This window comes from Lampetra fluviatilis, chromosome 59 (assembly GCF_964198595.1).
Source record: "Lampetra fluviatilis chromosome 59, kcLamFluv1.1, whole genome shotgun sequence".
NCBI lineage: Eukaryota > Metazoa > Chordata > Hyperoartia > Petromyzontiformes > Petromyzontidae > Lampetra > Lampetra fluviatilis.
The window spans coordinates 2,439,367-2,462,592 of record NC_136333.1 but is presented as its reverse complement, the minus strand read 5'-3'; the positions used below and the strand labels follow the sequence as shown (position 1 = coordinate 2,462,592).

Sequence of the window (23,226 nt, the reverse complement as noted above, 5' to 3'; positions counted from 1 at the left end):
CACCCACATCCTTTCACCGAACCGCAACGACTTACCGGTGTTTTTCGTCATGGGCCTGACTAACGATGTGGTCCGAGCCCAGAACCTCATCCAGGTGGAGGCCACGTGTTACTTGGACAAGAGGAACAAAGTGGCCTATGACGACGATGACAACCACAGTGGCGGCGGCGGTGAGAACATGCAGCAACAGCCACTGCAGCAGCAACAGCAGAAACAACCGCTGCTGAAGGAGATCGAGGATATGGAGGGCAATACCCTCGTCGCCCCGCCGCAGCTGGCCTTCGAGTCCACCTTGACTGTGCAACAACTGTGGAACCCACAGGTCGAATGCCCGTCTGACCCTTGGTGGTCCCAGGAGGGCTCCCGACGGCTTCGTGTGCTGCAGCGCCACGATCCGACGCTCCACTGGATCACCTTCGAGTCGGTCATTCCGTGGTCGTTCATGCAGCAGCGCTATGTGGTGGAGGCGGAGGCGCAGGCAGCGGTGGAGGAATGCGAGGTGGAGGAATTCCGCGTGGGGCGGCTGCTGCCCCGATGGGTGGCGCGCGAGTGCCAGATTTGCGACGACAATGAGGACTCTCTGGCGGCCACGCTGGTGCCATGCGGCCACGAGATGTTCTGCGCCAGCTGCGCGGCCAGTTTGGCGCGCCAGGAGAACCCGCGGTGCTCGGTGTGCCAGGCCCACGTCGAGGAGGTGCTGGAGCTGATCTCCTAGACTCCCAGAGGAAGCTGGGCGGGGACGCGGTGGGTGGCATCTGGTCATTGATGATGGAGAAAACCGTCTTGGGAGCATAGGCCCCTTTATTTTTTCGAGACGGGCCCAGTCATCCAAGTGCCAGGCCCCACCGTGCACTGCTGTATCCTCCCCCCCCCCCCCCCCGTAACATTCCCCAGAAATGAAGTCCCCTTGAGTGACATTCCCGTAGATCCACCTTGGGTGTTAGGTCCCCCCTTTCCCTGTACGTTAAGGCTCCTTTTTTTTAAATCGGATGATCCATTGAAGAACAACCCAGTCGCTTGCAGCCCAATCGCGTTGCGGGGCTGGGTTCCCGTTTTTAAGAACTACCAACATTGGGTTTTATCCGATTCTTTTTTTATGGTGTGGTGGTGGGTTTTCGTTTTAAACGTAATTTTATAAGTTTTAATCCAATTCTCAAGTCTGTAAACCGTGGAGAGGCGGGGTGGGGTGGAGGTTTGGTAGATAAACTTTGGGCCCTTGAATGAGTAATTAAATCGGCAGGTGGGGGGGGGGGGGTCGAGCGGTCTCAAGTGTGCTCATCTTGTTGAATTGGACTGCACCAAGATCCAGGTCCATCAGATATCTAAATGGACTGCATAAGCCAGGTCCATCGGTGAGATCCAGCTCCCCCCGTGGAAGCCCCATCTTCTGCCTCTCCTCCTCCCCAGTGTGACATTCCGTCATGTCTCCCGTCCCCCCTCGCCCTCCCTGTAAGTTAAGAAGCTAAAGCCTCCTTGTAATCGGGTTGCCTATTGAAACCAGACCCCTGGCGCATGCGCCCAATTCCATCACGAGGCGTTTTTTTTTAAACTAGCGGCGTCGTTGGGTTTTCATCTGATTTGCGAGGATGGGGGTGGTGGGTTTAGTTTTTAATGTCGTTTTTGAAAAGTTTATAATACGATTCTCAAGTCTGTGATTGTGTGGCGCTGTGAGGATTTGGTAGACTACATTTGGGCCCTTGAAGTTAAGTAAATCGGCAGGTGGGGGTGCTCGAGCGGCCTCCAAGTTTGCTCGTCATGTTGAAGTGGACTCCACGAGATCCAGGTCCATCAACGATATCCATATGGACTGCACCAACGGCCAGGTACATCGGTGAGATTCAGATGGACTGTACGAAGTCCATCGCTGAGATCCAGATGGGGACTGTACAAGATCCAGGTCCCTCGATGAGATCCGGATGGACTGCACCAACGGCTAGATACATCGATGAGATCAGATGGACTGCACAAGATCCAGGTCCATCAATGAGAGCCAGCTCCCCCCGTGGAAGCCCTATCTTCTGCCTCTTATTCCCAGCGTGAAGTTCTGTTAGATCCCCGTTGGGTGTTAAGTCTCCCCCTTTCCCCCCTGTAAGTTAAGAAGTTATAGCCCCCTTGTAATCGGATCGTCCAATTGACACCAGACGCCCATCGCAGCAAGGCGACCTTTTTTGTTGCACCAGCAGCGTCGTGGATTTGTCTCCGATTTACGAGGGTGGGGTGGGTGGGTATTAGTTTTTAACGTCGTTTTTTGAAGTTTTAAAGTTTTAAGTCCCCTAAAATTTTGCAGTGCTGGGGGGGGGGTAGAAGACCAAACCTGGGGTCTTTTTGTTAAGGTGAAGAGTTACAAAAAAAATATCGCGGCAAGTGGCTGAATTCTTCTGCGGTTGAGCGGTCTCGAGTTTGATCGTCGTGTTTGACTTGGACATGCACAAGAGCCAGGGAGTCCGTCCGCGTGAGGCCACATGGACCGCAGAAGGATGTCATCCCTCGAGCCAGCTCTCACCCGTGGTTAGGCCCCAGCTTCTGCCCCGTCCCCAGTGTGACCATCCCCCTAAAGTACCCCCCCTCCCTCGGATGTTAAATCTCCTTTGTAATTGTACCCCTTAAGTGGACCCCCCCCTCTCCATCATTGCCACTCGACCACCCCTCCGGGCGACTGCCCCCAATCGCATCGAGGAGGGAGGGTTGCGTTTGGTTTTTACGACCAGCAATAAGGGAGGGGGGGAGGGGTTTTACTCTGATTTGTTTTCGCTAAAGGGGTTGGTGTGGTTTGATTGTTTTGTTGAAGTGTTGTAGTGAGATTCTCAATCCGTAGCCGATGTGGGTATTGATCAAATAAAAAATAATTTTGGGAGTAAAAAGGTTGTGGTTGTACGTGCTGTGGTTGTACGTGCTCTCGTACCCGCTCTTTCGCGTGCGTGTTCTCCCGAGGTGGCGTGCTCCAATCCACCGCACGTTCTGGACGTCTGCGGGCGAGTTCTTGGCCAAGGTCGCGCCGTCGTGCGGTGCGAGGATTTGCAAACCCGCGGTAGTGGCGCAAAAAAAAAAAATCGCATGGACGGGAACGCTGCCCGCGGGCGAAGTTTTAAACTTCTCCCACCCCACCCGTCGTTACAACGCGGCTCTGGGCTAACATCTCGGGGGTGGCGTGGAGATGTTAACTACCTCGCCTGGTATGCAGGTGGTCGTGGGTTCAATCCTGGCGTCTGCTGTATATTTGGAGTTTGCGTGCCTTTTGGTCGCGTTGGGTTTTTTTCTCACGGGTCCTTTTTTTTGCCCCCCTCCTACTTAGAATCAACATCACGCGTTTAGAGTAATTTGGCTGCTATATATGTCCACATGACGAGCCACTTTGTTGAGCTGTCATGTGGCCAGGTCGCTTCTGTAAAAGAGCTACATAGCTTGGGAGCGCCTATACCTGGTAAAATAAAAATAAAGTATTAAGATTAAATATTTTAATTCCTCGGTTAAGCAGCGCTAACTTTGCTCGTCTAGGGTCGATGCCCGGAACGTCGGAACCCACCACCTGGTTTCTGTAATAAGCTGGGCTTAAATTTAAGCCAGGTCTGTCTGGGTTGGTGCGATTGTCAAATAGTTCCACATCCCCCAGTATAACACATTCCTGCGGAGGGAGCTGGTAGGAACGTTGGGTTGCTCGGTCAATGGCCAGGGTCAACGGCGGCGTGGTGTATTCCGCAAATATGGACGACTGAGGGCAGGCACAAGCCGGCGTGAGTAGGTTAAACGTTGAGTTTTATAAGGGCACCACGGGGTGACCAGCCCCACCCAGCCCCTCCCCACCCTCCCAACCCAGCCCCTCCCTGCACGACGGACACAATAATCCCCTGTGGGCTGGTGTAACCAGGAGGTTCCTACCAGTAACACTCGCCAATAGCAGTCGCCCGACTACCAGTGACCCAGTGAACTATTTTGAGAAACTACGCCGTGGCTATAAAATCAGTGTTAGTGGGTGTTTGTGGCGTTCTTATTCATTTCATTAGGAAATGTGGAATTCCCATTGACTACGGCCCCTGCCACCCCCACCACCATGGAGATGCGTACCGCTCAGTGGGGGCATAAAAGAGTGCTTGGTGACCCATCATTTTAAGTGAGATGGTCAGGAGGGGGGGGGGGGACTTGGGTCCATCTCTGCAGAGCGCGCTGACGTTATTGTCTCGTGCGTGTTGGGGTTTTCTCTCGGTTCGTGGCCGCACGAAAGCCAAAACGCTCGTGACAAATAAATAGGCCGAACGTCGCCTTCCTCAACACTCTAAGGACTGAGCTCGCCTTACTCAAGACCAGAAAAGGGGAAGACAATTCCACCAATCAACCTGAAGATTCAGCGGGTCAGAATCGCCAGCGAAACGTCGCAAGACTCCACATTGTAAATGCTGTGGGTCTACTCCAACACCTGTGTAAACCAATTGACGCTTCGTTCACGTGACGAAACCCGACTGGGTTTTTCGACGACACGGTAACCTATACGCCATCTCGAACCCAACACTTTATGAATAGTATCGGTTGAGATTCGTCCGAGTCTCTACTCGAGAAAAGCGGTGGGGTGGTTGCAAGGGGTGTGAGATACAGACACGCAAACACAGCTCATGGTCAGCTTCACGGTCGTTGTTTTGCAGAACCGAACATAGGTGGGGGTGTAAAAACCGTCTCCACGCGCCCCCCCCCCCCCCCCCCCGTTACAAACCCGAGAACGACAAGGCGGGTACACGAGACTTGTTCTGTGGGTGCGATACAAGACACCTGGAGCCCCCCCCCCACCAAACCCACCCCCTCCCATGACCTGACTCGATAGGTCGTGATTTAGCGTGACCACCCGCCCTCCCAAACAACAAATATCCCCCATGTAGCCTTAACAGACTTTTGGGGCAAGTGCTGTTAGCGAGCACCTATGAAGGTGCCGGCACGGCACACGAGGGGGAGGGTGGCCAAACACCGCGCCCGGCCGCCTTTGTCTCCCTCGTGGCGATGCTCACATCGCACCAGGTTACTCATTTGAGGCCGAGTCGACCTAGGGGAGACCCAGGACTGATTCAGATAATCGTCGCCGGTGTTGGCCGCGGGCGGGGAAATTGCACCCGAGTCGCCGGTTTTGTCGCGCAGCGCGCTAACCGCTGCACCACCGCTCCCCTCCCATACCCCCCCCCCACTCCTAACGTTTAAAGTGGTCATGGGACCCCCCCCCCCCCACCGCGACAACGAACACAGCGCGCGGCAGCAAAGACGACGAGGACAACAAAATAATTTTGGTTTCGTGTTCGTAAAAAAGAACACGCCGACGCGCGCGTAATAAATGCGAGAGATGTTTGTTGCGTAAAAGTTACAAAGGAAGAACTTGACAGCGCGTGGGTGTTGCAGGGGATGGTGGTGGGGGGGGCGAACATGGCACTGATGCCCCCCTCCACCCACCCACCCACTGAGCACACCACGTCCCGGTTCAACCCCGGTCATAGGCTAATAATCCTACTTGCTAGCGCACGCGTGTGTGTGTGTATAGGTGCCACGTGTACACGCCACGTAACCGTACTGAGTGGCCGACGATCGCCGCGTGGAGGACGAACTCGAGGGGTGCGCCAATCACTTGGCGACCCACCAAACCCTTCGCCTCCCATCCCCCCCACCCCCGGGCTGGGCGAGAGCGCCCCCGTGTGTCTGCATTGCTAATGACGCAGCCGTGTCACGTGCTCACCCTGGGCGACCAACCTCCTCCCCACGTCGCGAACGCCGGCGTCAACCAAAGGTCAATTTTTGTTCCAGCTCCTACGCGGGGGTGGGGGGCGGGGGTGGAGCCCATTCCCCCAAGCCCCCCCCCCGCAAACCCCCCCCCCCGCAACCCCCCCCCCCCGCAAACCCCCCCCCCCGCAAACCCCCCCCCCCCGCAAACCCCTCTCGCCCCCCCCCCCCCCAACCGCGCAGGGACCTTGGCCCAACGCATGGCCCCATGAGTGTCCGAAGGCCTCGCTGACTCGACCGGTGAAACGCGGGGATTGTGATTCATGGCTCACTGTGCAGACCGCTAGGGGGACCCCCCCCTCCCCCTCCAATCACCTCCTTACCCCCCCCCCTCCAATCACCCCCTCACCCCCTCCTCCAATCACCCCCTTACCCCCCCCCCCTCCAATCACCCCCTCTCCCCCCCCCCTCCAATCACCCCCTTACCCCCCCCCCTCCAATCACCCCCTTTCCCCCCTCCTCCAATCACCCCCTTACCCCCCTCCTCCAATCACCCCCTCACCCCCCCCCCTGCAATCACCCCCTTACCCCCCTCCTCCAATCACCCCCTTACCCCCCCCCTCCAATCACTCCCTTACCACCCTCCTCCAATCACCCCCTTACCCCCCCCCCCCCTCCAATCACCTCCTTACCCCCCCCCTCCAATCACCCCCTCACCCCCTCCTCCAATCACCCCCTTACCCCCCCCCCCTCCAATCCACCCCCTTACCCCCCCCTCCAATCACCCCCTTTCCCCCCTCCTCCAATCACCCCCTTACCCCCCCACCAACAATCGAGAGGCACCAAGGCCCACAGGGGAGAAGGGGAGCGTGGGGGACCTCGATAGAACCCCTCCCGTTAGCCCCCCCCCCAATAACCCCCCCCCAACAAGCCCCCCCCGTCGTGTTGTCGCCCTCCCCGTACCCACACGGCGACCTGAGGCGTGGGCCACACGCGACGCGGAGCAAACCCAGCACCCCCAGCCCCCCCTCCCGCCCCCAGCCCCCCCTCCCGCCCCCAGCCCCCCCTCCCAGTCCCCAGCCCCCACCCCACTCCCCCTCCCACCCCCAGCCCCCCCCCACTCCCAGCCCCCCTCCCAGCCCCCCCCCATTTCCCCTTCCCACGCCCAGCCCCCCCCACTCCCCCTCCCACCCCCAGCCCCCCCCCCCCACTCCCCCTAGCAGGGAGTTCCCCGCCCCCCTGAGGTGGGTTCTGCGATCCAGCGCAGACGTTAGCCCCCCCCCTCCCGCCCCCTAATCAACTATCCCCTTATCCCATGACCCAGTTTCCCACCCCCATTCCCCCCCAAAGAGACGCACCAAAGACAAAGATCCCCCGTGAAGGCCGGCATGGCATACGAGGAGGGGTGGCAAGCACCACGCCCGGCCGCCTTTGTCTCCCCAGTGGCGATGTTTACGCACCGCACCGGGTACTCATTTGAGGCCGAATCGACCTAGAGGAGGCCCAGGACCGATTCAGGTAATACTCCCCGACCGTGAGCGGGAGTCGAACTCGGCCCGCCCGGTTTGTAGCGCAGCGCCACGCTGCCGCTCCCCGCAGAGAGATGCACCACCGCCACCGCCACGACCACCGCCAACACCACGTGAGGAGTTGGGGCGCGCGGTGGATCACGTGACGGCGGCCGCGCTCGACCAACTCTCGTGCACGAGCGTCGTCGACGGGGACCGCCCCCCCCACCCCCTCTGACCCGTGGCGCACCGCCCGCAGAGGCAATCGGTTTCGCGCGGGTGACCCCTGAAGGCGGCGGCAGCGGCCACCGCCACGACCACCGTCACCACCGCCGCCGCTGCTGGCGGCGCCGTGCAATCGCCACGACGCTGGGAATGAAAATAATCGGGAATGAATTTAAGAACGAAAAAACGAACCTCGAAATTCGATTTCATTAATTGAATCACCGGCGGTGGCAGCAGTCCCACAGCCCCCCCCCCACCACCACCACCCAGAGGTCGCAACCGGGTACCCGATACCCGTACCCTACCCGATACCCGGCTACCCGTACCCGGCCGGTAACAGGTGCCCGTTTGCGACCCTGGTGCGGCCGGGTACGGGTACGGGTGGTCCGTGAGTCACTGGTGAGTCACCGTTTGTCACTCATTTCGGGTAGGGAACGGCTACCCGTACCCGGCCGGGTACGGGTAGCCGTTTGTGACCCTGGTGCGGCCGGGTACGGGTAAGGAATCAAAACCCGTTTGCAACCTCTGCCACCACCCCCACCACCTCTGCCGGTGCCCGCACGGCGGCCCTCAGGGCGCCAGCGGCACCAGCACCTCGACGTAGTTGACCGGGAAGAATCCCGGGCGCCCGTCGATGGCGCCCTCGAACCAGTTGTCGTCCACCTGCGACACGAGGGAGACGACGTCGCCCTCGCGGAACGCCAGCTCGCCCTCGTTCTCCGCGTCAAAGTCGTACAGCGCCCTGCAGCACGGCCCCTCTGGGGGGGCTACGCGGGGGGGGGGGGGCAGGGGGGGTAGCAGGAGAGCGTGGGGGGGGGGTGAGAGACTTGCCCGTCATTCACTCTCACTCCATCGTTCACTCACAATCATTGTTCACGCTCACTGCATCGTTCACTCACTCTCATCGTTCACTCTCACTCTCATCGTTCACTCACGCCATCGTTCACCCTCACTCTCATCGTTCACTCCCACGCCAGCATTCACTCTCACTGCATCGTTCACTCACAATCATCGTTCACTCTCACTGCATCGTTCACTCACAATCATCGTTCACGCTCACTGCATCGTTCACTCTCACTCTATTGTTCACTCACGCCATCGTTCACTCTCAATCCATCGTTCACTCCCACGCCAGCGATCACTCTCACTCACTCCATCGTTCACTTTCACACATCGTTCACTCAGACGCGTGTCTGCAGCCGTCTGGAACGCTCTCCCTTCCGAGATTAGGAAGCCACTGGGAGCTGTGCACCGGTTACCAGGTCTCGGTTACAACTCGAAAAGACCCCAGATCACAACTCCGGTGGTCACCCTTGCAGCAGCAGCGGCTTTTGGCTGGGCCATCGAACAAAGGCGGTGGTCGCCGCATCATCGCGCGGCGCTTTCAGATGCGCTTCTGCGGCCGTCTGGAACGCTCTTCCTTAGCGATATGAGGAAACCACCGGGAGCTGTTGCTGCACTTTGAAATCGTGTGGCTTGACAAACGAATTTCTCTAGAAGTGATTTGTTTTGTGTTAAGTTAGTTGTCCTTCCAACCGAACCTCCGATTAGCAAGGCTGGCTACGTACGGCGAAAAAAGAGCTCAACACGAAAACATACACGAAATGTTTCGTGGACATCTGTGAAAAAGAGCTTTACAGCTCATCGGATTCTTCCAGGATGAATACAGATTCTGATTCTGATTGTTGCTGCATGAGCGAGTATGGGGCCAAGTCAAACCAGAAGTATCTCTGTAACGACACCGGAAGATGACGAAAAATTATGATGGTGATGCTGGCCATACTGATTACAGTAGTGATTGTAATTGCAATCATGACATCGATTACAATCTCTGTTTTTTTTTTATCATCGTTACATTTCTTTACCCAGGGTAGCCTCACCGAGTCTCCGAGGCCTCTATTTCAGGAGGGTGTCCTATCAATGTTTGGTTTTGAGTAGTTGTGGGGTGATGGCGGTGGTGCTGCTGCTGATGTGTGATCCCAAATGGAGTGATTCGGGGCGCCACGGTGGCTAGGAGATGTTAACTACCTCGCCTGGTGTACAGGAGGCCGTGGGTACGATCCCGACCCTGACGCCTGCTGCTGTATATTTGGAGTTTGTGTGTCTCTCTCATCATCATCACGGTGGTTAGGAGATGACTACCTCGCCTGGTATGCAGGAGGTCGTGGGTTCAATCCCGACCCTGACGCCTGCTGCTGTATATTTGTAGTTTGCGTGTCTCTCTCTCATCATCATCACGGTGGCTAGGAGATGTTAACTACCTCACCTGGTCTACAGGAGGTCGTGGGTACGATACCGACCCTGACGCCTGCTGTATATTTGGAGTTTGCGTGTCTCTCTCATCATCACGGTGGCTAGGAGATGTTAACTACCTCGCCTGGTGTACAGGAGGCCGTGGGTTCAATCCCAACCCTGACGCCTGCTGCTGTATATTTGGAGTTTGTGTGTGTCTCGCTCTCATCATCATCACGGTGGCTAGGAGATGTTAACTACCTCGCCTGGTATGGAGGAGGCCGTTGGTTCAATCCCGACCCTGACGCCTGCTGCTGTATATTTGGAGTTTGTGTGTGTCTCTCTCTCATCATCATCACGGTGGCTAGGAGATGTTAACTACCTCGCCTGGTATGGAGGAGGCCGTTGGTTCAATCCCGACCCTGACGCCTGCTGCTGTATATTTGGAGTTTGTGTGTGTCTCTCTCTCATCATCATCACGGTGGCCAGGAGATGTTAACTACCTCGCCTGGTATGCAGGAGGCCGTGGGTACGATCCTGACCCCGACGCTAAAATCTTTGGAATTTGCGTGTCTCTCTCTCTCCACCACGGAGTTTTCTCCGGGTCCTCCGGTTTTTTCCCCTCCACATTTATGATCAACGCGCGTTCAGAGTGTTTGGCTGCTATAAATGTCCACGTGATGATAGGCCACTTCATTGAGCTATCATTTGTGTTGGCCAGGCCGCTTCTGGAAATGAGTTGCTGAGCTCAGTGGGCCTTACCTGGTAAAATACAAAATAGTTTAATAGTTTATATAAATTTGCAGGGAGATTTTCATCATGGGAAAGTGTTGCGCAAGACCGGTTACTGTACATTGTACATTTTTAGCTACGGCAGGAAACCAGACAACCCGGAGGAAACCCATGCGGAACGTGGGGAGAACAAACTCCACTCGCTCACTCACTCACTCACTATCTCACTCACTATCTCGCTCACTATCTCGCTCACTATCTCGCTCGCTCACTATCTCGCTCGCTCACTATCTCGCTCGCTCACTATCTCGCTCGCTCACTATCTCGCTCGCTCACTATCTCGCTCGCTCACTATCTCACTCACTATCTCGCTCACTATCTCGCTCACTATCTCACTCACTATCTCACTCACTCACTATCTCACTCACTCACACTGCAGAACAGGGGAGAACACACAAACTCCACTCACTCACTATCTCACTCACTACCTCACTATCTCACTCACTCACTATCTGACTCACTCACTATCTCGCTCACTATCTCACTCACTATCTCACTCACTATCTCACTCACACTCTGCAGAGCAGGGGAGAACACACAAACTCCACTCACTCACTATCTCACACACTCGCTATCTCACTATCTCACTCAATATCTCACTCACTCACTCGCTCACTATCTCACTCACTACCTCACTCACTATCTCACTCACTCACTATCTCACTCACTATCTCACTCACTCACACTCTGCAGAGCAGGGGAGAACACACAAACTCCACTCACTATCTCACTCACTCACTCACTATCTCACTCATTCACTCACTGCAGAGCAGGGGTGAACACACAAACTCCACTCGCTCACTATCTCACTCACTCACTCACTGCAGAGCAGGGGTGAACACACAAACTCCACTCACTATCTCACTCACTCACTATCTCACTCACTCACACTCTGCAGAGCAGAGGCAGAACACACAAACGCCACTCACTCACTATCTATCTCACTCTCACACTCTCACACTCTGCACCCGAGTCAGGAATCGAACCCAGGCGCCGCTTGCGGTGAAGCGGCGTGAGCATCACCACCAGTACCCACCACCACCACCAGCAACCACCACCAGCACCAGCAGCAACCACCACCAGCACCACCACCAGCACCACCAGCACCACCACCACCAGCAACCACGTCCATGCCAGCCGCGGCACGCGACCTGCGTGCCGATGGCCCACCGTCATCGTCGTCATCCTACCGGCCGTCTTGTGCCCGGGCGACGGGGACGTGGCGGCCGGCGCCGCCTCCTCCTCCTCTGCCGCCGCCGCCGGCGCCTCCGTCACCGCGGTCGTCGTCGTCGTCGCCGTCAACGCGGTCGGCGTGTAGATGGGGGTCCCCACGGGCTCCTCGGTCTCGTCAGGGCCGTCGAAGGTCATCACGGGCTGCAGCTTGAACTCTCGACGCTGGCGCGGGCGCGCTGACGCCGACACCACCCTGCCGGGGGGGGGGGGGTGAGGGCAGTGAGGGTGATGGTGACGAACCCCGCCCCGCTCCCCACACCCGGCACAAGGGTGGGGGGGGGTGACCGGCCAATGTTTGCAGCCAAGAACCCAGCAACCACGGGTTCCATTTCCCGACCGTGGCTAACATCGGCGGCGATTATCACCCGAACCGGTCCTGCGCCTCTCCCTCTAGGTTGGCTCAGCCTTAACAAGAGCATCCGGTGCAGCGTGCAGCAAACACCGGCACCGGGGAGACAAACGCAGCCGAGCGTAGCGCCGACTGCACCAGCCCCGTTCGCGCTGTGCATGCCGCCGCAGTTGGTGCTCGCATTAGCAGCACTTCCACAAGCGGCGGTTGTGATCTTGGTCTGTGTGTGCGAGTGTGTGCACGTATCGTAGAATCCAATTGACCTGTGCTTAATGCCGGCCCAAAAACCCCGGTGAGTTTGTTTAAGGAACCGGTCACCCGACCGGAGCTCTCGTGGATACCCCCACCACCCCCCAGCCCCCGCCAGTGTACTGTACGTACGTATGTGTAATTACAGTAGAGGCTACATGCGCTGTGAGTGGACTAGTGGTCATGGGAGGTAATGACAGGGGAGTCAGCCTGCAGTGCAAATGGACTAGTGGCCATGGGAGGTAATGACAGGGGAGTCGGCCTACAGTGTGAATGGACTAGTGGCCATGGGAGGTAATGACAACGGAGTCAGCCTGCAGTGTGAGTGGACTGGTGGCCACGGGAGGTAATGACAGGGGAGTCAGCCTGCAGTGTGAATGGACTAGTGGCCACAAAAGGTAATGACAGGGGAGTCAGCCTGCAGTGTGAATGTATTAGGGGCCACGGGAGGTAATGACAGGGGAGTCAGCCTGCAGTGTGAATGGACTAGTGGCCGCGGGAGGTAATGACAGGGGAGTCAGTCTGCAGTGCGAGTGGACTAGTGGCCACGAGGGGTAATGACAGGGGAGTCAGCCTGCAGTGTGAATGGACTGGTGGCTACAGGAGGGAATGACAGGGGTATCAATAGTGAGTGCGAAGGGACTGGTGGCTATGGGAGGCAATGACAGGGGAGTCAGTAGTGAGTGCGAAGGGACTGGTGGCTAGGGGAATGATCAAGAAGGGAGCGTGGCCAGGTGACAGAAGAGGACGGTGGAGTCTGCCGGTGGAGCGAGCGTCCAGAGTCAGCGAGAATGATCTAGAAGGGGGGCGTGGGAGACTCGGGGCTGTTGCAATGTTGGTCTCCGCCTGATGTCAAGTGACCGTGTCTTCAGTAAAGTGCCATCTAAAGAGAAGTGTGTCAAGTCGTCGTTACATATCTATGTTGAACTTCTTTCGCACCGTACGTAGCCAGCCGTGCTAAATCGGTGGTGTGAAAGGAAAGGACAACAACACGAAACACAACAAAAAGCACTTCTACAGAAATGAGTTTGTCGATCTAGATGATGATGATTTAAAAGTGCATTGCAGCTCCGAGTGGCTTCCTCATATCGGAAGGGAAGGGCGTTCCAGACGGCCGCAGAAGCGACCACCGCCTTTGTTCGATGGCCCAGCCAATAGCCACTGCTGCTGCTGCGAGGATGAGCAGAGTTCGCGTCAGGATAGTTTACGCCCCTTGGCGAGATCAGCGAGGCATTGTGGTTAATTTCAGAGAAATATTTCGTGTGTGATGAGCGGGACCTTACAATGTATTTGTTCGCTAACTGGAAGACAATACAGGTCCGATGAGCACAGTTGGCTACGTACGGTGCCAAATAAGTTTAACAAACAAACTGCCCATAGACTCAACACTGCCCATAGACTAACACTGCCCATAGACTCAACACTACCCATAGACTCAACACTGCCCATAGACTCAACACTGCCCATAGACTCAACACTGCCCATAGACTCAACACTGCCCATAGACTCAACACTGCCCATAGACTCAACACTGCCCATAGACTCAACACTGCCCATAGACCAACACTGCCCATAGACTCAACACTGCCCATAGACTCAACACTGCCCATAGACTCAACACTGCCCATAGACTCAACACTGCCCATAGACTCAACACTGCCCATATACTCAACACTGCCCATATACTAACACTGCCCATAGACTCAACACTGCCCATAGACTAACACTGCCCATGGACTCAACACTGCCCATAGACTCAACACTGCCCATAGACTAACACTGCCCATAGACTAACACTGCCCATAGATTAACACTGCCCATAGACTCAACACTGCCCATAGACTAACACTGCCCATAGATTAACACTGCCCATAGACTAACACTGCCCATAGATTAACACTGCCCATAGACCCAAAACTACCCATAGACTAACACTGCCCATAGACTAACATTGCCCATAGACTAACACTGCCCAAAGACTAACACTGCCCATAGACTCAACATTGCCCATAGACTCAACACTGACCATAGACTAACACTGCCCATAGACTAACACTGCCCATAGACTCAACATTGCCCATAGACTAACACTGCCCAAAGACTAACACTGCCCATAGACTCAACACTGCCCATAGACTCAACACTGACCATAGACTAACACTGCCCATAGACAAACACTGCCCATAGACTCAACACTGCCCAAAGACTCAACACTGCCCAAAGACTCAACACTGCCCATAGACTAACACTGCCCATAGACTAACACTGCCCATAGACTCAACACTGCCCATAGACTAACACTGCCCATAGACTCAACACTGCCCATAGACTAACACTGCCCATAGACTCAACACTGCCCATAGACTCAACACTGCCCATAGACTCACACTGCCCATAGACTAACACTACCCATAGTCTAACACTGCCCATAGACTAACACTGCCCAAAGACTCAACACTGCCCATAGACTCACACTGCCCATAGACTAACACTACCCATAGACTAACACTGTCCATAGACTAACACTGCCCAAAGACTCAACACTGCCCATAGACTAACACTGCCCAAAGACTAACACTGCCCATAGACTCAACACTACCCATAGACTCAACACTGCCCATAGACTCAACACTGCCCATAGACTCAACACTGCCCATAGACTCAACACTGCCCATAGACTCAACACTACCCATAGACTCAACACTGCCCATAGACTCAACACTACCCATAGACTCAACACTGCCCATAGACTCAACACTGCCCATAGACTCAACACTGCCCATAGACTCAACACTGCCCATAAACTCAACACTGCCCATAGACTCAACACTGCCCATAGACTCAACACTGCCCATAGACTCAACACTACCCATAGACTCAACACTGCCCATAGACTCAACACTGCCCATAGACTCAACACTGCCCATAGACTCAACACTGCCCATAGACTCAACACTACCCATAGACTCAACACTGCCCATAGACTCAACACTGCCCATAGACTCAACACTGCCCATAGACTCAACACTGCCCATAGACTCAACACTGCCCATAGACTCAACACTACCCATAGACTCAACACTGCCCATAGACTCAACACTGCCCATAGACTCAACAATGCCCATAGACTCAACACTGCTCAAGACCGCACCTCCGATTAGCATGGTTGCCTACGTATGGTGGCGCGAAAGAGGTTCAACACACATACAGCCCGACGAATGACGGGTACTGCAAGTCGAAAACTTTAAAACTTGCAGTACCCTTCACGACACGCGCCGACGAATTTCAACACACGACACTTGGCCGGGTTGTCGCGCGGAACCGAACACGCGTGCGTGCGCGCAAAATAGCGGATTACGAATCAAAGATGTCGGGCTGCAGGAGAGCGCATTGTGTTGCTTTGTGCGCATATCTGTGAACCCCTTATCAGTGCCCTACCTTATTACAGACCAACTCAGACCTTATTGGTCACGCCGTAGTGCCCCTCATAAATCTCAACGTTCATCCTCCACAAAGTCCCATCACAAGGGAGAAGCACAAACAAATAGACACGAAGAAATGTTTTGCCCGTTTTGAAACGTCCGTATGCCGTGTGGACCTGAAAACTTAATTTCCCTGCACAAGACTACGGGGTAAACCGTGTGGGTCGACACGGCGTGCGTGTGGGTCGGCGTTTCGTCGTGGGGGAGGGGTGGGGGGGGGTGGGGTGGGTGGTGGTGGGGGGGCGCTGACCTGTCCTGCAGCGTGCTCTGCAGGTCGTCCAGGATGTCCACCACCTGCCGGTGGTACTCGAGCTGCGCCTCCACCAGCGCCTCCAGCTGCGACACCTGCTCCACCTGCGATGCACAACAGCGCCAGCGTCGCTCCCACTCGCCGCCGCGACCCACATCCCTCTCGTACCCTCCTGCGCGCCGTCCCTCTCGTCGCTTCTCCACCCATCGCGGAGAGCCGTGAGCCTCTCAAAGAGACCCACAAAGAGACCCGCCCACTTCAGCAAGTGTTTCTTGCTGTGGTTGTCCCACCTGATGACGGACGCTTGTGTTGCACCCGAAACGTCGTGATTTATTTTATTTTATACCTACGTGACTTTACCGAAAGAACCAAAGAGTAGAGACCCACAGACTTGCACAGAGAACCACACTCACGCAGGGACACAAAGACTTACACAAAGACCCACTCTTTGAGCCTGAGGTTCTCTATGTCAGGCCATGGATCACTGTGTGAGCCTGTGGGTCTCTGTGCGAGCCTGTGGGTCTCTGTGCAAGTCTGTGGGTCTCTATGTTGGTCCATGGATCTCTGTGCGAACCTGTGGGTCTCTATGTAAGTCCATGGATCTCTGTGTGAGCCAGTGGGTCTCTGTGCGAGTCTGTGGGTCTCTGTGCGAGTCTGTGGATCTCTGTGCGAGCCTGTAGGTCTCTGTCGGTCCATGGATCTCTGTGCGAGCCTGTGGGTCTCTATGTCAGACCATGGATCTCCGTGCGAGCCTACGGGCCCACCTGTCTCTGACATTGCCTCGAAATGCGGGCCACGTGCCGTAATCGTGAAAGATCTTAGCCTCCAGCAAGATCTCTCTCTCTCCCTGCCACCACCACATGCCCTCGCACCCTCCCCCCTCCCCGCCTCGACTGCCCCCCCCCCCCCAGCCCCCCCCCCCCCCCCCCCGTACTTCGCTCTCCAGGAGGTTGCTCATGCTTGTAGCGGTGACGTCGCGAGACTCGTCAAACTTTTCGGCCGCCTGGCGGATCTCGTCGTCGGCCACCTTGCCCTGCCGCTTCTTCTTGTAGTCAAAGTCGAGGCGCCGGCCCTCCAGCTTCTTCAGGTGGTGCTGCGGAGGGTAGGCGACACAAAGGCAAAGATCCCCCGTATAGCCTCAACAGACTGTTGGGGCAAGTGCTGTTAGCGAGTAGAGCTTATGAAGGCCGGTACGGCACACGAGGGGGGTGGGTGGCAAGCGCCGCGCCTGGCTGCCTTTGTCTCCCTAGTGGCGATGTTTACACACCAGGTAATCATTTGAGGCTGAGTCGCCATAGAGGAGGCCGGTTCAAATAATCGTCACCGGTGTTGGTCGTGAGCGGGAATCGAACGCGGGTCGCAGGGTTCTTAGCGCAGCGTAGCGCTAACCGCTACCACCACCGCTCCCCCACACACACGTACACACAACACACAACAACCGCCATTCGCCACTAAGTGGCGGTGACGTCACCACGACGCTTGTGCCAGGCCATGTGCACCTTGAGGCCACGTGAATTGTCGAACGCCCGCTGGCAGGAGGTCACGGGGCAGACCCACGTACACACACACGTACGTACACACACACGTACGTACACACACACACGTACACACAACCCACGTCAAGATGGGGGGCGCCAGCCAGGGCTAACGTCCAGGCCCCCCAGGTCCTGTCCCATCCTCCGCCGAGACCGTGATTCGACACCGGGGCCCCGGCAGTTCGCCGCTCGTTGCGGAGGTTCGCTCTTCGAATTTGGACGGCCGCCCTGGTTAATGGCCGCGGTACGCGCGCACGCGCGAGCACGAACCGCGGGGACCCGAGTGCGCGCCGCGCGCCGTCACGGAGGGACGTTGACGTTCCCGCGACGCCGCTCGCAAGGGTCGGTACCGTTGCGTGCCGTCGGCGTCGAGGTCCAAATTTGCCAAATCTTCTCATTATAAAAGCCCGGCGTTTCGTTTGTCCGTCAACTAAACAGTGAGAGCCTTTCAGAAGATCTGAATCAAAAAGTTATAGAAAGTGGACCCCCCCCCATCCCGAGATATGGGGGTAAAAAGTTGATCTAACAGGCATAAATGTCTACACACCCACAGACATTAGGGGAGGGGGGGGGAGAAGAGGAAATCAGTGGGGGGCGACAGGCAAGGCGTGAAGCGTTTAGAAGCCCTCCGCAGGAGCTGGAATAAAGCAGGACACCAAAATTCTAGTTCTTAAATTTACTCAATTGGTTTTCTACGCAGCCGCAGCAGCAGCAGCAGTCGTAATCGTCGCCCCATGCTACTGACAGCACCTCCCAGGTCACTCTTGCTGCCAGATAGAAGGGTAAAAAACCAATTATCATATTTTTTACTGGCAAATCAGGTTCCAATGGTGTAAATGTTTACCCCGAGCTCTCATACTCTGATGGTGCATTGTCTTTGAGTTGTGCGCCTTTTGGCGTCATCTGGTCCAACCCATATGAGACTAGGCTCTAAGGAAAGCTGTCTCGGGTGTGGATCAATCAACTTTAAGGACAGTGCATATATTATCAGAGTTATGTGTTTTGTTTGCATTATGGCTGCAGGTATTGTGGTATATGCAAACATGACTCCTTGTAAAAAAGATGTCAGTTTTGTTGCCAGATAAAAGGGTAAAAAAAAAAACAATTATCAATGAGGCTCCTGTCCTGGTCTCTCGAGTTCCTACCGGGGTCACACAACATCAACCTCAATCTTGTCTCATCCGCAGGCCTCCCTCTGCCCTCGTCTTTCGCTGGTCGTCGTCTAAATCGTGAAAATGTCCAGTGCGCGCGCTCCCCCGTGAATTTGCATGGAGGATGATTCCGTGGGGGAAATGGCGGGAAATGGCCCTTCCTATATAACACGTTTAACACCTGGTGCAACGCCACTGCCAACAACAAAAATCCAACAGCAGCCAGCAGCAGCATGGCAAGATATCATCCGTTTACCAAGGTGTTGCGCGTCTTGACGGATAATTTTTTTGCAGGCCAAATATTGTCGTGAAAGACACAAAAACAAAATCGTTGACGAAGAGGCTTTGAGACTCTTTGGGGCTTTCGGTAAAGCCACTGAGATAGGTTGAAAGAAAATAATAAATAAGTAATATTGAAAAATACTTTTTTTAAACACGCTTTAATGAAATGTACCATACGAGTAATGGCAGAACTCCACGACTCCAGGAAGTGGCCCCGAGGCTTGCCATAACGTAAGAAACCGTGGTGATTTACAGCCAACGTGAGTTGAGCGTGGACAATTAGACCCAAGCCGAAACATAAGATATAAAAAATATTGCTTAAAAAAATATTTTTTTATTATCAATGATAGAATATAGTATTGTCACCAGTATGACATACGTATACCAAGTTTGCAATCGATACCACATTGGGAAGTGGGTTAAAATTGAGTTACAAGATTTGGGGATACGACAACAGACAGAGTGAGTTAAATAAAAGCGTGTAAAAACACTACGATGTTTCGATCACAACACAAGCGGTCGTCTCCTCAACCTACCTACGTGGCTTTACCGAAAGACCCAAAGAATATGAATTCCTGCAGTCACGAAAGCTTTAAGTCAAGATTCAATGAGGCTTCTTACCTGACCCCCCCCCCCCCCCACTGCTAGCCCCCCCCCCAACTGCTAGCCCCCCCCACTGCTAGCCCCCCCCCCCCCCACTGCTAGCCCCCCCCCCACCCACTGCTAGCCCCCACCCCGCTCCGGCACTCACCCCGATCTCACGGAGCTCCTTGTCCTGCAGGCTCTGCAGGGGGTCAATGAAGTTCTGCTTGACGCTGATGTCCAGCGCATCCTTGGCCTCCGACAGCTGCTTCAGGGACTCGCCCACGTCCACGAGCGCCTGGCCTGCGGCGGTGGCGGTGGGGGGGGAAGGAGGAGATGGCGGGGGGAGGGGGGTGGGAGGGGGGTGGGAGGGGGGTGGGAGGGGGGTGGGAGGGGGGTGGGAGGGGGGTGGGAGGGGGGTGGGAGGGGGGTGGGAGGCACAGCGCACACACGGCTCGTTCACCACCCTGGGCACGGGTGAGGTGAGCGGTGAGAGGTGAGAGGTCAGCGGTGAGAGGTGAGCGGTGAGAGGTGAGCGGCGAGAGTGGAGCGGTGAGCGGTGAGGGGTCAGTGGTGAGGGGTCAGTGGTGAGAGGTGAGAGGTGGGCGGTGTGAGGTGAGAGGTGAGTGGTGAGAGGTGAGCGGTGTGAGGTGAGTGTTGAGTGTTGAGAGTTGAGCGGTGAGCGGTGAGTGGTGAGAGTTGAGTGTTGAGAGTTGAGCGGTGAGCGGTGTGAGGTGAGTGGTGAGCGGTGAGAGTTGAGAGTTGAGCGGTGTGAGGTGTGAGGTGAGCGGTGAGAGTTGAGCGGTGAGAGTTAAGCGGTAAGCGGTGTGAGGTGAGAGTTGAGAGGTGAGCGGCGAGAGGTGAGTGGTGAGTGGTGAGAGTTGAGCGGTGAGCGGCGAGCGATGAGCGGTGTGAGGTGAGCGGTGAGAGTTGAGCGGTGAGCGGTGTGAGGTGAGAGGTGAGTGGTGAGCGGTGAGTAGTGAGAGGTGTGAGGTGAGTCTTGAGAGGCGAGTGGTGAGCGGTGTGAGGTGAGAGTTGAGTGGTGAGTGGTGAGAGTTGAGTGTTGAGAGTTGAGCGGTGTGAGGTGTGAGGTGAGCGGTGAGAGTTGAGCGGTGAGCGGTGTGAGGTGAGTGTTGAGAGTTGAGCGGTGAGCGGTGAGTGGTGAGAGTTGAGTGTTGAGAGTTGAGCGGTGAGCGGTGTGAGGTGAGCGGTGAGCGGTGAGAGTTGAGTGTTGAGAGTTGAGCGGTGTGAGGTGTGAGGTGAGCGGTGAGAGTTGAGCGGTGAGAGTTAAGCGGTAAGCGGTGTGAGGTGAGAGTTGAGAGGTGAGCGGCGAGAGGTGAGTGGTGAGTGGTGAGAGTTGAGCGGTGAGCGGCGAGCGATGTGAGGTGAGCGGTGAGCGGTGTGAGGTGAGTGTTGAGTGTTGAGAGTTGAGCGGTGAGCGGTGAGTGGTGAGAGTTGAGTGTTGAGAGTTGAGCGGTGAGCGGTTAGCGGTGAGAGTTGAGTGTTGAGAGTTGAGCGGTGTGAGGTGTGAGGTGAGCGGTGAGAGTTGAGCGGTGAGAGTTGAGCGGTGAGCGGTGTGAGGTGAGAGTTGAGAGGTGAGCGGCGAGAGGTGAGTGGTGAGTGGTGAGAGTTGAGCGGTGAGCGGCGAGCGATGAGCGGTGTGAGGTGAGTGTTGAGAGTTGAACGGTGAGCGGTGGCGAGCGAGAAGGTGCACGGGGGTGAGGCTACCGACCGAATTGTGACTCATCGCCCATCTCGTTGCCGAAGCGCAGCATCGCATCTCCCAGCACGCCCTCGGGCTGGGGGTAGCCGGTCGTCTTCACCTGCCCGCGGATCTTGGACATCGTGTTGAGCATCCCCAGTTTGGCTCGAGATGCTGGGGGGGAAGGGGGCCATCGGGGCGTCAGCAGGGCACAAACAGCAGCAGCAGTAGCAGCAGCAGGTAACCGCTTGCCCACACAGAACCACACACAGCAGCACACAACCGCATACAACAACAACAACCGCCATACGCCACTAAGTGAAGGTGACGTCGCTACGGCGCTTGTGCCAGGCTATGTGCACTTTTAGGCCATGTGAAGTAGCAAACGCCTGCTGGCTGGAGGTCAAGCGACAGACCCGGGTGCCGTGGGTCGACTGGCTGAGATGACTGGCCGATGCACCACCTGTGCCCCCCTACTGTTCAAGTTCATTTATTTGGTATAGCCCTGTGAGCCATTCGGCTCTTGAATCGGGTGCAACCGCAACAAACAAAAAACTAAAACATGAGCAAGAAAACATCTTAAAGTAACTAAGTGACTATGTGCAAAATGAAAATCCAGAAAAAAAACAGCAAAAATTCCAGAAAAAAGCACCGTACACTAACACTGTGCAAAAATCCCAGTGGGATGCAAGTCAAACAACAACAACCACCACAAGACAACTTAGATTAAGGCTATCAGTCTAACTCCGTACTACAACAAACAAAACATGGCCAAACCAAAAAACTTTTGGAAATCACCAAAATAAAGCCATAAAAGCAATGTAACAGTGATCATAGGAACTGTGACCGAATTTGCACAATAAACGACATAACATGTACCACCAAAGCCTGCCAAGTAACTCCTCGGTGGTGCCGGACGGTAGTGCTGCGGTGAGCAATGCCACGGGGGAGAGGCTCATTTCATATTCTTAGGTTTTTTCGGTAAAGTCACGAAAAAACCTAAGAATATGAATCATTGCAGTCACGAAGGCTTCAAATCTAGAAATAGGCTCATTTCAATCGGCAATTCCCCCTCATGGCACTTGCAGCAGAGATCGCAACCGGGTACCCGATACCCGTACCCTACCCGATACCCGGCCGGGTACGGGCAGCCGTTTGCGACCCTGGTGCGGCCGGGTACAGGTACGGGTAGGCCGTGAGTCACTGGTGAGTAACCGTTTGTCACTCATTTCGGGTAGGGTAGGGAACGGGTACCCGTACCTGGCCGGGTACGGGTAAGGAATCAAAACCCGTTTGCGACCTCTGACTTGCAGCCACCACGGTGGCCCCTGGTGGCTCTCGACAGGTGCGAGGGGCTGGTAACCCCCCCACATTCAATTGAATCACCACTAAAATCTAACAACCACATACCTACACAAAACCACGCACGCAGAACCACAAAGACAAAGATCCCTCGTGTAGCCTTAACAGACTTTTGGGGCAAGTGCTGTTAGCGAGCACCTATGAAGGCCGGCACGGCACACGAGGGGGTGGGTGGCCAGCACCATGCCCGGCCGTCTTTGTCTTCCCAGTGGCGATGTTTACACACCACACCAGGTACTCATTTGAGGCTGAGGAGTCGTATTAGGGAAGGCCAAGGACCCGGTTCATACAATTAATTGTCACTGGTGTTGGTGGCCGTGAGCGGGAATCGAACTCGGGCCACCGGGTTCGTAGCGCAGCGCGCTAACCGCCACATCACCGCTCCACACAGAACCACACACACACAGCTCACAAAGACAGAACCCAAAAACACACAGAACCACGCACACAGAACCACACACACAGAACCACACACACAGCTCACAAAGACAACCCACAAAACACAACCACGCACAAAGAACCACACACACAGAACCACACACACAGCTCACAAAGACAGAATCACACACACAGAACCACGCACAAAGAACCACACACACAGAAC

At 55.6% G+C, this 23,226-nt stretch overlaps 1 protein-coding gene across 4 annotated transcripts in view; it reads right to left on the bottom strand.

Annotated features, from left to right (window-relative positions):
• Positions 1–7,043: 7,043 nt before the first annotated feature.
• Positions 7,044–23,226, bottom strand: part of LOC144950779 (endophilin-A3-like) — a 32,264-nt gene continuing 16,081 nt past the window's right edge. For all 4 annotated transcript variants that reach the window (XM_078880865.1, XM_078880866.1, XM_078880867.1 and 1 more), the window contains 6 exons: positions 21,291–21,434; positions 19,728–19,861; positions 16,943–17,101; positions 16,009–16,112; positions 11,636–11,871; positions 7,044–8,188 (listed from right to left, as the gene is read on the bottom strand). In XM_078880865.1, the coding sequence (XP_078736991.1) occupies positions 7,992–8,188; positions 11,636–11,871; positions 16,009–16,112; positions 16,943–17,101; positions 19,728–19,861; positions 21,291–21,434 (974 nt within the window). In that variant the 3' untranslated portion in view covers positions 7,044–7,991. The remainder of the gene's footprint in view (positions 8,189–11,635; positions 11,872–16,008; positions 16,113–16,942; positions 17,102–19,727; positions 19,862–21,290; positions 21,435–23,226) is intronic.